The 13,642-nt window shown below is 45.8% G+C and overlaps 2 protein-coding genes across 2 annotated transcripts in view; one reads left to right on the forward strand and one right to left on the reverse strand.

Moving 5' to 3' along the window:
* Positions 1 to 7,521, forward strand: part of HELLS (helicase, lymphoid specific) — a 56,827-nt gene extending 49,306 nt beyond the window's left edge. Inside the window, exon 22 of the mRNA XM_060240987.1 lies at positions 6,593 to 7,521. Within this exon, the coding sequence (XP_060096970.1) occupies positions 6,593 to 6,687 (95 nt within the window). The 3' untranslated portion in view covers positions 6,688 to 7,521. The remainder of the gene's footprint in view (positions 1 to 6,592) is intronic.
* Positions 7,522 to 8,223: 702 nt separating this feature from the next.
* Positions 8,224 to 13,642, reverse strand: part of LOC132573469 (PDZ and LIM domain protein 1-like) — a 35,085-nt gene continuing 29,666 nt past the window's right edge. Inside the window, exons 7-8 of the mRNA XM_060240958.1 lie at positions 10,993 to 11,110; positions 8,224 to 8,702 (exon numbers count right to left, since the gene is read on the reverse strand). Of these exons, the coding sequence (XP_060096941.1) occupies positions 8,516 to 8,702; positions 10,993 to 11,110 (305 nt within the window). The 3' untranslated portion in view covers positions 8,224 to 8,515. The remainder of the gene's footprint in view (positions 8,703 to 10,992; positions 11,111 to 13,642) is intronic.

Genomic DNA, 13,642 nt, shown 5'->3' on the forward strand with positions numbered 1-13,642 from the left:
CTGCCACGGCCCTCTCGATAATTTTGCCTAAAAAGGGCAAATTTGAGACCGGCCGGTAGTGTGCCAATTCGGCCGGGTCTGATGACGGTTTTTTCAGGAGAGGGCGGACCAATGCCTCTTTCAGAGGTGTTGGGAAAACACCTTCTGAAAGGGATCGATTTATAATATCCCGTATAGGATATCTTAGTTCCTCCTGGCAGGCCTTAATTAGCCAGGAGGGGCAAGGGTCCAGATCGCAAGTCGTGGAGCGTGCAGTGGCAAGAACTCTGTCGACTTCCTCCAAGCTGAGCGGGTCGAAGCAATCCAGAGTTGAATCCGAAGACACGCATTGGGCTTCGAGTCCACTTACTGCCTCCAAATTGGCGGGGCAGTCCTGGCGGAGCGATTGGACCTTATCCGCAAAGAATTTCGCAAAAGCCTCGCAGCCAATCTCCAATTCCTTAGCTTTAGAATTGCCTTGAGGCAATATAGTCAAATTCCGAATTATTCTAAATAATTGGGCTGGGCGCGAATTTGCGGATGCAATCCTAGCCGCAAAGTATGTTTTCTTTGCGGCCTTGATTGCCATCTCATAGGACTTCATAAACTTCCTATAAGATGTTCTAGTCGCCTCGTCACGAGTGCGTCGCCATTGCCTCTCTAGCCGTCTAAGGCCTTGTTTCAGCTGGCGTAATTCCGGGGTGTACCACGGAGCCAGCTTAATCCGAGGTCGCAGAGGGCGCCGAGGTGCGATCTCCTCGATGGCCCTAGAGAGCCGGCTATTCCAGGTCTCAATCAGGCCATCAAGGGAATCGCCAGAGGACCAGGAGTCCCGCAGAGCCATCTGGAACCGTTCCGGGTCCATTTGGCTCCGCGGGCGAGCCATAATCGGCTCCTCGCCTAAACAGGTTCGGGGGGGCATATTTACGCGGGCCTTGAGGGCGAAGTGATCCGACCATGGCACTACCTCTATGGTTATATCGCTCACTACAATCCCGGCCGCAAAGATCAGGTCTAACATATGTCCGGCCTGGTGGGTGGGGGTTGCAACAAATTGAGAGAGTCCCAGTGTCGCCATGGAAGACACTAGGTACGTCGCCTGGCTGGAGGACGGGTCATCGGCATGGACGTTGAAGTCACCCAGGATTATCAGCCTTGGGTGCTCCAGCGCCCAGCCTGTCGCCGCCTCGAGCAGGGACGGTAAGGCGTTGGCCGGTGCGTTAGGCGTACGGTACACCAGCCAAATCGCCAACCCCTCTTCATCCCCCCACGCCAGCCTGGCACATTCAATGCCCTCAATCTTTGGGGCCGGGAGCGCCCTAAAGGAGTAAGCCTCCCGTGCAAATAATGCCACTCCTCCCCCCCGCCCGCTAGTCCGCGATTGGTGGAAGACCGAGTAACCTGGGGGAGCTGTTTGCGAGAGGGCCACTGTATCACCCTCCCGGATCCAGGTCTCGGTCACGCAAGCCAGGTCCATATTCTGCTCGAGCATAAACTCTCGGAGAATTGAGGTCTTATTATTGATGGACCTGGCGTTGCACAACACCAATGACGGAGGCGGGTTACTCCTGGTCCTACTACCTGTCACCCTTGGGATGGGCCGCAGGCTGGAGGGGGGCCGAGCACCGACTTGTCTCTGTCCGCCTCCCTTATAATGTCTGCTCACACCGCCATACCTCCCCCTCCCCAGGAGCACCGGAATCCCTGAGCCAGCCATTCCTCGCTGGCAGCAGCTGCAATGAAACCACTATCAGGCTGGTATCTAATTACACACCCTCCTCACTCCGTCTAACTAACCCTAATACCAATTAACCCAAAACCCCCTCCAATCCTTATATATATTTGATAAAAATAATCCCAATAGCAATTAATTTACCCCTCCCTAATTCCCATCAATTTGCTAACAATATTTTTATGATCCAATTCAAATATACAATAATCAATCAATGAGTTAATTAGTAATAATTTAAATTTTTAACTACTGAATTCCGGAGTGGGTTGGCAGTTCTTAAAGTGCGACGTGAGTGCAGTTTGGACGCTCCTTGTGGGTTAGCAGCCACCGATAGGTATGATAAAGTGTTGCCGCTCAAATTACAGTCAATAGTCGGCCAGTCAGTACAGGGTAAAGTAAAGTGCACAGTGCAGGGTCCAGGGCCAAGTGTCAGTGGTTGTGCCCAGTCATGTAAACGCGCCAGATAGTTCTGAAAAATTGCAGGCTCCGGGTGCAAATAAAGATCTCGTGGTTGGGGCTTATTCGTTGTATCTCACGCAGGCTGGTGAGCCCGTGGTGGGTAAAAACCCCCCTCGTACTCCCCGCCGCGCCGTAAAGCCCCTCCTGTATTGCCTGTAGGGACAACCAATTCATATGGAGCCCTATTATGCCTGTACGGCCAGTTGTTGGTTTCAGGCAGAAGCACCCGGGTCACCCGCATCAAGGCTCTCTCTTGGGCGTCAGCCCCTTCGTCGCTCTGGCGCTCCTCCCGTCGCTCCTGTTCTACAAGCGTCAGGAGTCTCCCACTGCTCTCCCGGCTCGCCGCTACTCCTCCGTCACTCCCACTTCGCAAGCACAGGGGTCTCTCGTTATACTCGCCCTGTTCTCCGCTCTCCATTCCACTCCGTCTGCCCTGCTCTCCCTGCACTCGTCCCCGCTCGGCCGCTCGGTCGCCGGATCACCAGGCCGCCGGACCACGATGTCGATTTTAATCCTGGCCTGGGCGTCTACGTCGCTGCCGCGATCGACTGCGGTCCGCTCCGCCGCCTCGATTGTGCTCGCGGTCAGGTAGGCCGCGCGGTCCGCGCTCGGTTTGTTGTTACTGGGAGCGTCGGCGTCGGTGGCCCCCAGTAGCCTCCAGTTTCCTGCAGTCTCCAATGTCTCGTTCCTCGCCAATGTCAAATGCCAGCCTGTCGGGGGTTTTCGTAAGTGGTTGATGGATAGTAGAACCCGGTACTCGGGAGCTCTAGCACCTGAGCTCCTTCCTAGGTCGCCATCAAAAAGGCCTTGATGGTTTGCACCAGGGCTTTTTTTGTGCAGAAATGCATAGGAATGTAGTTCTGGCTGGCTTGGTGTCAGGGGGTGCATCGTGTGGTGTAAAGCAAGAAGTTGTCTGGGATGCGTTCAAAGCGGTAATGAGGGGCAACCTCCTCTCATTAGCAACTCACTATAAAAAAGAAAAACAGAAAACCATAAGTGATTTACAAAACAATATCAAAACACTAGAACTAAGACATGAGATATGGAGGCAAAAGAACCTTAAAAAACCTAGAATTTGAATGGAAGAAATTAGCAGTACTTGAAACATCTCAAATCCAGAAACAACTAATGTACTTAAAGCAGAGATATATCACTAAATCTCCTAAATATCTGAGATTATTGAAGCATAGAATATCCCAAAAAAAGACCTCTTCGTTAATTTATGCTATAAGATCCTCACAAGGTGAAATGCACCTGAAAACAAAAGAAATCACAGCACAATTTTTAGATTACTATAGAAATCTATATAGCTCTAATAATCCTCATCAGAATTCTATTGATGAATTCCTTAAAAAAATTAATTTTAAGACTAAAATCTCAGAAGAACACCTCTTTTTTCTTGAAAAACCTATTGATAGTACTGAACTGCAAAAATCATAAAAACTATGAAAAATAATAAAGCGCCAGGTAATGATTGACGTCTGAATTTTACAAAAAAAATTTTACTTAATATCTTGGATCCACTCCTAGAAACATGCAATTCAGTACTTTCAAAGGGCTCTATGCCTGATTCATGGAAAGAAGCGAGAGTAATAGTTCTACCTAAACCAGACAAGGATAAATTAAATGTAATTTCCTATAGACCAATCTCTATCCTTAACCACAACTTCAAAAAATTTTCTTCTACCTTAGCAGCCAGGTTAAATAAAATCATTTCTAATTACATTCATAAAGATCAAGCCGGTTGTATTCCGGAAAGATCAATAACGGACAACATAAGAAAGATTCTGAGCATCATCAATTATTATAAGAATACTAAAATAGAGGCAGTTATGCTGTCTCTTGATGCTGAAAAAGCCTTTGATAAGGTAGAAATTCCCTTTTTAAAAACAGTTCTTAGAAACATGGGATTTGGCCCTAATTTTTTATGTTCAATAGAAGCTATTTATGAAGATCCCAAAGCATTCTTGTCCATTAACAACTATAATTCACAAAGATGGACATCAAGAGGAACTAGACAAGGATGTCCCCTATCCCCAATTTTGTTTGCCTTGTCCTTAGAACCCCTAGCCCTGGCTGTAAGATCTGATCCTCAAATAAGGGGGTGTCAATTGGCTCTCAAAATGCTTCCTATAAAGTAAGTTTATTTGCAGACGATACAGTCTTCTACTGTACAAACCCACTACCTTCCTTAACTAGATTAATGACGTTAATTGAAGATTTTGGAAAAGTCGCAGGTTTCACAATAAATTTCAAAAAATCAGAAATATACCCTATTTGGTTGGGGTCTGATCTGGAGTCCAAGTTAAAAAGCGAATTTAATTTCAAATGGGTCAAATCCCACTTTAGACATTTAGGAATTTTAATACCTTTGGATTTACAGAATCTATTTAGAGAAAACTTTGACCCCCTATTAAAATCTATAACAACGACTTTCAAAGACTGTGAGAAACTTTCATTAAATTTATTAGAAAAAATAGAGCAACTAAAGGTCTTTATTCTACCAAAATTTTTATTTTTATTTCAAAACCTTCCCATAGTTATTAAACCTGAGATTTTTTAAAAATGGAGATCGTTGTTTCTAAATTTTATATGGGCAGGGAAAAAACATAGGATAGCCTATTCAACCTTAGTGAAACCTTTAACTCAAGGCGGAATGGCGCTTCCAGATCTGGAAAAATATTATTTGGCGGCTCAATTAAAAAATGTTTTGTTATATGCGACTCCACACCCAGAAAAAGGCTGGGTTCATATAGAACAATCTTTTATAGAACCAAACTTAATACATGAAACAATTTGGAACAGGCCTAGCTCACGTAGTTTAAATATTCAATTGAACCCATTTTTGAAGTTAACTCTGAATGTTTGGGACAAATATAGGCATATACTAGTGCCTCATCCTTCCCCAGCAACAGTTTTTTGGGGGCAAGACTGGTTTCCAGCTGCAAAGGAAAAAGCAAGTTTTAAGAACTGGAGAGAGGCAGGTATTTTTAGATTCAAACATTTAATTATAAATAACTTAATTAGATCGAATAAAAATTTAGAAAGAAAATTCCATTTTAAGGCCAACTGGATGCAATACAATCAAGTACACCATTTATTACACAACCCAAATATTTTGTCCCAATTGAATAGACCTTTGAAAGCCTTTGAAGAAGCCGTGACGGATTCAGAACCTAAACTTACGGGAAAGACTGCGATTATCTATAAAGAACTAAGTAACTTTAAAATGAATATAGAAAGCTCAATAGTAAAAGCTTGGGATAAGGATTGGGGGGCTAAAATTACAATAGAAAATTGGTCAAACATCTGGTCATCATATTTATACCACAACCCTATATTGAATTTGCGGCTACAAAATTTTAAAATTTACTCCAGATGGTACTTGACTCCACTGCAGATTTTTTATACTAAAAGATCAAAAGATGCTAACTGCTGGAGAGGGTGTGGCCATATTGGCTCATTTATCCACTGTTGGTGGGAATGTCCTGTTTTGGAATTCTGGAAGAAAATCTTACCCACGATTGTACGTATCATAGATCACAAGGTGCCCTTCTCCCCTGAATCAATATTGCTTAACCTATGGAATAATTCGGAAATACCAAAACATAAGAAAGAATTGGCATCTCTGCTTATTATAGCAGCGAAATTATTAATAGCTCATCAGTGGAAAGCTTCAGTTCTACCTTCTAAACGAAAATGGTTTCTAAAAATTTGGGACCTAATAGTGATGGATAAAATAGCTGGTACCAAACAAAATTCAGAAGCATTTGATAAAGGAAGCGAGAATATGTTTATAGAGAAATGGTTTCTCTTTTTTGCTTATATACAATCTGATCAAAGTGCATTTTGTAAATTACCAGATAAATACTTAGATTTTGCTTTTTATTAGATATTTACTTTGTATATCATATACAAAACAGGATGGCTTGTGTTATAGATATTGCTATTGTTATAGTTGATGTTTGTAGAATTATGTTTTTATTAAAAGTTTAAACCGGGGGGAAAAAAGTGTCACCAACGCATAGAGGTTTAGAAAAGGATGGGGGGTGTTTGAGCTTGATAAAAAACCCAAACCCATCTGCATCCTTCAGAAGAAGCTTCATCCTTCTCAGTGGCTCTTTGCTGTGCCCTCTGGCTCTTCTCAGCACTGTTCCCTGATGTGGCACCTGCCCCATGCGCCAGGAAGGTGGGCAGGGTCCTCACCCTGAGGGACTCGGGGCTGGTAGGTGGTTCTGACCTTGAGACGGTTGCTGCTAGAGGGACAGGTAAGCTGTGAGGTCTCTCTTAAGGAGCTTGCCTTGTGCCAAAGATGGAAGTAAATGTGGCCTTTTTGTCTGTTGGCAGTTCTGAATGTGGCTGTGCAGGAGCTGTGGAGTAAGTACCACTGCCTTAGACCTCAGAATTATTTTTCCCTTCTAGATCAAATGAAAATGACTGTACCGCTTAAACAGAAAAAGGGAGTTTTCACTGTCTTGGAAACCACGGAAGATGCCGGCATAGAAAGTGTACTATGAAAGAGGAGCACCTTGCCTTCAGAGGACAACATGCACCCGATCGATCTGAACTCAGAAAGAACTCTGCCAAGATGGACATATTCCAGCATTCTCGACCTTGGTTCTGAGTATAGTATTCTTAAGTGATAATAGAAGACTGTAAAATGTAATTTAGCTAAATTGGCCTAATTAGTGGCTTTTAGGGGGAGCTCCTTGTTGATAAATAACTGACATAATTTTTCTGGCTTTCATTGCACCTGTTAAGCTGCTCAATATGTACAGTTCTCTGGAAGTCCTGCTTAGAAAAGCTTTTGCTTTTTAAACAATGTTTTGATTCCTGGTGGTTTTATGCAGACAGAAGAGAGTCCCCATGTTCCTTGTTCACCAGGTGTGACTTTAGTTTTTGGTAACTGCAAAGAGAATTTATTTGCGTTAAACCTGAAGTATGAACTTTAGTTTTGGAGCAGCGGCACATCTGCAGCACGGTGGCTGCAGAGGGACAGGCTTGCGAACTCCTTAGGACCCTGCTGGAGAGACGTCTTCTGCAATTGGACTGTTTGTTTTTAGAGGCACCACTAAAAAAAGGTTACCTTCAGCAAGCAAGCTGAAGATCTTTTCTGAAGCTACTGTTTTCTTTTAACTACCTTTTTTGAATTCGTGTGTTTTTTAAGTCTGGGTTTTGAGGCTCTGTACTTCTTATCTAACACTTGGAAGAACCAGGGGCCGCTGAAGCGGGCAGTGCCCGGCAGCAGCTGGCATGACCCTCCTGGCTCGCTCTTCCTGTGTTCACCGTTTGACATCTGTTTTGGTCCTGGTTTGTTATGCAAAACAATAAAAATGACTCTTCCATGTTAATGATAGAGGCAATGACCTTGTAGCTAGACTTTTGGTGAGGTGCATGTTCCCCCTAGCTGCTTTTACAGAGGATTGGGGGAGGTATTTGTGAATTTCCTGCATTGTACGGGGGCTTGGACTAGATGACCCTGGAGGTACCTTCCAATTTTATGACTCTGTGTGGCAAGAGCTTTGACTGCAGTTTCATAGAGGACTTGCATGACAGGCCGACAGCGTCCTCTCGCTTTATCCCTACTGGAGTCGGCAGCAGAACTCAATGTTGGTACATGCTGGTGATTTCAAACACACCCACACTCCGTGGACAATGGCTGTTTAAGTGGTCCTTCTGGGATGCAAAAGGAAAGGCGGGTGAGGGCACTGTGCTTATGAATTCCCCTCAGACTGCGGCAGCCCTAAAGGCAAACAAGCCAGAGGACCCACCCCCCCCCCCACCTCCTGCCACAGGCCAGGTTTTGGATGTTGCTTGTATGTGCAGAGGGCTAATAAAAAACGTTTAAAAATGGCAAATTAAATCTGGGGGAAACCAAAGAAATAAATCTATAAACTAATTGTACTATGGGAATGACAGCTGTGCTAAACTCCCACACCACTTTCCCCAAGACAGCTTGAAATCCCATCTAGCTTTCAGACAAGAAAGAACCTCCAACCTGCCAGATGAGGGAACCACCCCACCCCACCCCAGACAAAAACAGCCAACACAAGTTTGAATCAACCACTTTATTGAACCAGAAAGGGAAGTTGGGTGTTAGTTTGGCTTTGTGGACTGACAGTATTCAACAACTGACAGTGAGAAGCAGTGGTATAAAAAAAAGGCAATTTGGTAAGGTCTATCATGTTTATCTTAAAAATGTGTGTGTTGTGCTATCACAGTAGTCTGGCAGCAGCCACCAAAAAGGTCCACTGCAGAAGCCTTGCTGAATATTTGTGTGGCTTGAAGAATTTGGAGGTGGGAGACAGTGGCGCTTTGGCATATGTCAGTGGTGAACCACCCGTTTCACTGTGGAAATACAGTGACCACGTCATAACCCTCAGGTGGTGTGGCCCGTTCCCGAGCATGTTTCTCACAGTAGATGCGGTCCTCCACAAAGAAGTGCCCTTTCTGCTTGAGGTTGGTTCCACAGTCGCTGCATACGTAGCATTCGGGGTGGCGGTTTTTGTCCCGGAGCTTTACAAAAACACCTCTGGGGAGAAAACAGGACCAGAGTCAAAGGTGAGGACTGGGAACCTCTGAGAAAAGTGCTGTGTACAGACTGGTCTTGTTCTGTTGTCCTTTATTGCCATCACAGCTGACTTATGGTGACCCCAGAGAGTTTTCAAGACAAGATGTTCAAATGTGATTTACCACTGCCTGCCTCCTTGCACTCCCATCCATATTTCAGCCAAGGCTGTTTATTGGCTAAAGCTAAACAAAAATTGCTCTTGGCTACCACCTGTCGAAAACATGTCCCAACTTATTCTGAAATGCTCTAGCCAGTGTTAGGTGGGGTGAAGTGGTCTACACAGAGGCCCTTCTCAGCCCTCTTCCCAGCATGGCACGCTCTGACGCTGGAAGGTGAGCACAGCATTCAGTGCCTGGTGTGGTCTGTGTTTGGCAGGTTGTTCCCACCTTGAAACAGCCACAGGAACTGGAGGATGGGTAAGCCATGAGCTTTCCTGATAAACCCATCTCCTTGGGGAAGACAGCCTGCCCTTCTCCACAGCCTCTGCACTCATCTTGGGGTCTTTGAAAGCCATGGTACCGCCTAGCCTTTTTAAAGCCTCTTTTTAGCTTACAGGTGGAGATCAAGCTGGCCCCAGAGAAGAGAGGAAGACCACCATTGTGGCTGCCCCCTCAGGAAAAGAGTAAGCCAGTCACAATGGGGGGGGGTGATGTGCCCCACTTTCTCCATCTGTTTCCTTTCCTCTGGGCCTTGCTGGCAGCAGTGCTCTTCTCCCCTGAGCTGCTCTGCCTCATGCTGATGAGGGAACAAGAACCCAGAGAGGGAAGCAATTCCCCTCGTCCAAGGGCTGCCTCGGGGGAAAGAAGACCTTCCGTGTTCAGGTGCAATCAGGAAACTGAAAAAAGCTTCAGCAATGCTTGGTTAAGCTTTGAATATTAATTCTTTTATGCTTGGTGTGGCACACAGGGTCACATGGCTCTCCACAAGCTGCAGAATGAGGACCTGTAAGCTAAAAAGGGGCTTTAAAAAGGCTAGGAGGCACTGTGGCTTTCAAAGACCCCAAGACAAAATGGACTTGTGGAATGTCTCCTTTAAAGAGTTTCACCAGGTCATGCAATAATAAAGCAAGAGGGATGCTGTAAGGCCATGGTCCTAGGACCTCTGCAGATATGAACATATGAAGCTGCCTTCTACCGAATCAGACCCCTCTGGGTCCATCAAAGTCAATATTGTCTTCTCAGACTGGCAGCGGCTCTCCAGGGTCTCAAGCTGAGGTTTTTCACACCTATTTCCCTGGACCCTTTTTGGAGATGCTAAGAATTGAACCTGGGACCTTCTGCTTACCAAGCAAATGCTCTACCACTGAGCCACTGTCCCTCCCCTAGATTACCAGATTTCCTTGACCTTATTACAGGTTTTTTGTGCAGACAAACTGAAGGGGGGGGGGGGAGATCCACGCATGTGGCCCTCAGCTCCTTGGTAGAAGGATGAGGGAAATGTGCAAGTTGCAGGCCTTCCTGTACTCCACTTCCTGATCTGGGCGCCTCAAGATGTTCAGAATAATCCTCCCTTCCCAGCCCCAGGCTGTTCTGGAATGGAAGGGACTGCCAAAGAATGGATGACCTGGCAGCACCCTGGAAATTGTCTCATTCGTACTCCAGAACACAGAACTTGGAAACATCTGCTGGGCCTAGAGTCTAGACGATTACAGGCGACATTGCAGGTGTCTGTCACTTTCTTTGCTGGCCTCCAGGGTGTTGCTAACAAGGAGAGGAGGCCTTCTGTGGTGAATTAAGAGTTACCGGTACTGACTCCATACAGACCTTTCCAAAGCATGGAGTGAGATCACTTGCTGCTGCTTACGAAATATGTAACTTTCTTATCCCATGATCCAACTTGAGAGGGATTGCTGAAATGTGGTGCATCTGTGCAATCAGCGGGCATGCTGGGAACTTTGTAGAACATTCATTCCCCAAATAACCTGGGGTGAACTGTCCCTTTGTGGATGCAATTGGGAACATTCTAATCTGTGAATGGACATTGAAGCCCCCACTTTCTAGGCCACTGGGTAGGATCTGGGAGAGCCCAAGTTTGAATCCCCCCTCTGCCACAGATCCTTGCTGGGTACTCTTGGGCCACTCACTTATTCTCAGCCTCACCTCACGAAAATAACTGGAGGAGAGGAGACTGATGCAAACTGCTGTAGGGAGAGAGGTGGAACATGAATGAAATAAATGAGTGAGAGATGTCTCCACCTCCCACAGGGACCAGCTTCTGCACTACTCCATGGGGTCTGGGTGCCAATACTCACACGATGCCAGAGCCGCACTTATCACAAATGGGCAGCTTCTGAGCATTTCCGATGGATGCTGCTACTTTGGTAGTTGGAGCTCTGACACTTCTAAATCCAGAAGGCTTGTCAGGATCTCCTGTGAACATTCAAACACAGGATGTTACAGAGTAGGACAGGAAGCCGCAGTCTGAGAGCAGGAAGACTTCTTTGCTGAAGGATAAGGAATGCAGCTGGGCCTGGGGACAGAAATGCTTCACCAGGGCAGAGAGGCCGTCATGCTCAGATCCAAAGTCTAAATTTTTGGTGGCAGGCTTTGATGGTGGCCAATGTGGAGTCTTTTAAAAAGGGACACATTATTTTCACTACACATAGAAACCCCTTTCAATTTGACAAGAAGGGGCTGCTGCTTTTAAATGTCCCATTCTGTTAATTACTCAAGTGGTCCTGCATAAAAAGACAATTCAGCAGCTGATAGTTGTTAGGAAAACCTCTACAAACAAACCAGTTGCATTAAAATCTAACCAGAAAAAATAGCAATTGGGGTGAATCAATAATGGGGGGAATTAGCAGGCTGCCTGGGGAATAAAACTGTGAAGTTTACTCATCATTGTGGGAAGGGAATTCTAGAGTCAAGATGCCACCACAGAGAAGACTGTGCTGATAGGTGCCCCCCCCCCCCCCCCGAAGACTGGGGCAGAGAGAGCCAGTTCTCTCTTCTGATAGGAAGATCCCAGGATGGGAAGTCCAGCATTCTGAGTTCTGTCTGGAATCCCAGTTACCAGGCAGTTTTGTTTGTCTGAAACAAGGTCCATTATGTTCTAACTCGGCCACATACTGCAACTATATACAGTGTATAGTAAAATTCAGCCCTAAAAACATATTTTCAGTCAGTAATGTGGCAGCATTCATTTCTGAATGTGAGGAAGCAGATATGCTCTCAGATTTACAAAACAGAGAATGCAAACAAAAAAAAGTTTAAACATTCCTAGAGAAAATGGTCTCCTTATATCCTCCAGGGATAGGTAGAGGAAAGGAATTCACAACTTTTTAAGAGAGGTACCCGTATTTTTCACTCCATAAGACGCACCTGAGCATAAGACGCACCTAGTTTTTAGAGCTGTTTGTGTGAATTTAGAGGCATTTGTGTGAATTTTTTTGCAGTATTCGCTCCTTAAGACGCACACACTTTTCCCTCCACATTTTTTTTGGGAAAAAGTGAGTCTTATGGTGCAAAAAATACGGTAATTCTAGGCCAGAGGTATGAAGAAATGCTGATTCTCAGAATTCAAAAACAATCTCTACTTGGGTCTGGCCTATTATCACCTTCATGGTCCTCCCCACAGATCCTTTGCCCAGCCTTTTCCTGTATCCCAGAAGATTTATGCAAATATACATTTTATCCAGAAAATAGAATTTCAGCCTTGCTGTGAGCACTGCCACTTCCCACCGCGGGAGAAGAACAGAGGGCCAAAGCAGAGGAGATGCCGCCTTCAAGGTCTTCACTCGGGCCAGGAGAAGCTGCCTCACAGCCACCACCACCGGGGCCTGATTTCACCACAGTGTTGGGGATCTCCTGAAATGATCTTCCTGATCTCCTGAAATGGTGCTGGGGGGCATGTTTCAGCTCTGAGAAATGACATGGGGGAGGCACTGTGGTGGTCCCAACCAGAACTGGGTCCCTACAGCCCTCTTGAATGGCACTCCAAAAGAAGAGTAGACCCCTGGGTGTCCCATCTAGCTTGACTCACAGGGATTGTAACCTCAGTCCAGGGAGCTCAGTCAGAGCAATGGCACAAGGAGGGGCGACCCTTGACACATGCGCGTGTCACGGAGCATGGGGTTTGGCCCTGATACCTCTTTGGAACATTGCTGGAGAGATCTTCTGCCTTGCTTTGTAATGAAGAAGTGGGAGGGGAGGGGAGTCCCAAGGGATGTAAAGAGAATGGCAGGATTTGAGCGGGAGAGAGAGATGCTGTGGGGGTGATATCAACATGACAATCCATTATGCTGCTTAAACAGCTGTGGTCTTCAAGATCGTTGTGAGGCCAAGGTAATGGATCTCTCACTATTCCAGAACAAATTCTGTTGCAGGTTAAGAATTAAGAAGCCGTGCATGAAGACAAGTTAATCGTTAATAATATATATTTGCCAGAAGAGACGTGCCGCATCATGGCTGGGAACTCTTGCCCATGACTGTGTTTCCCCAGCATTTCAAAAAGGTTAAATAAGTAGGCCCCACTTGATCCCCAACTCAAACCCACTTCTTCTCTCTCCACTCCCACAGCCTCAAGCCCTGAAAAGGAACAAAGACAGGAATCCTTGAAGGTCAGTTTTGAGAAGCAAAGCCACACAGGTGGGGGTGAAAGGATCAAACCTTCCTTTCCCCTGCTGCCTTCCCACGAATGCTGAGCTCCTCTCAACAGCTTTTAGTCTTTTAAAAATGACAGGATGATCCAGCCCCGGATCTACCAATGCCCTGCTTCTTTCAGCCCTACAAGACCCAAACTTTCATTTGGATCAGCACTTGGGTTGCTTTACTGTGCAGGTAAAGGAAAGGAAATCTTGCCATAAGTTAAAAGGAGGTTTTCTGTGCCTGTGCTCGTTACAGAGCCCTCCTTCCCAGTCATATGTTGAAGTTAAGGGCTGTTAAATGGCAGAGATTGTGTGC

Source organism: Heteronotia binoei, chromosome 6 (assembly GCF_032191835.1).
Source record: "Heteronotia binoei isolate CCM8104 ecotype False Entrance Well chromosome 6, APGP_CSIRO_Hbin_v1, whole genome shotgun sequence".
Classification (NCBI taxonomy): domain Eukaryota; kingdom Metazoa; phylum Chordata; class Lepidosauria; order Squamata; family Gekkonidae; genus Heteronotia; species Heteronotia binoei.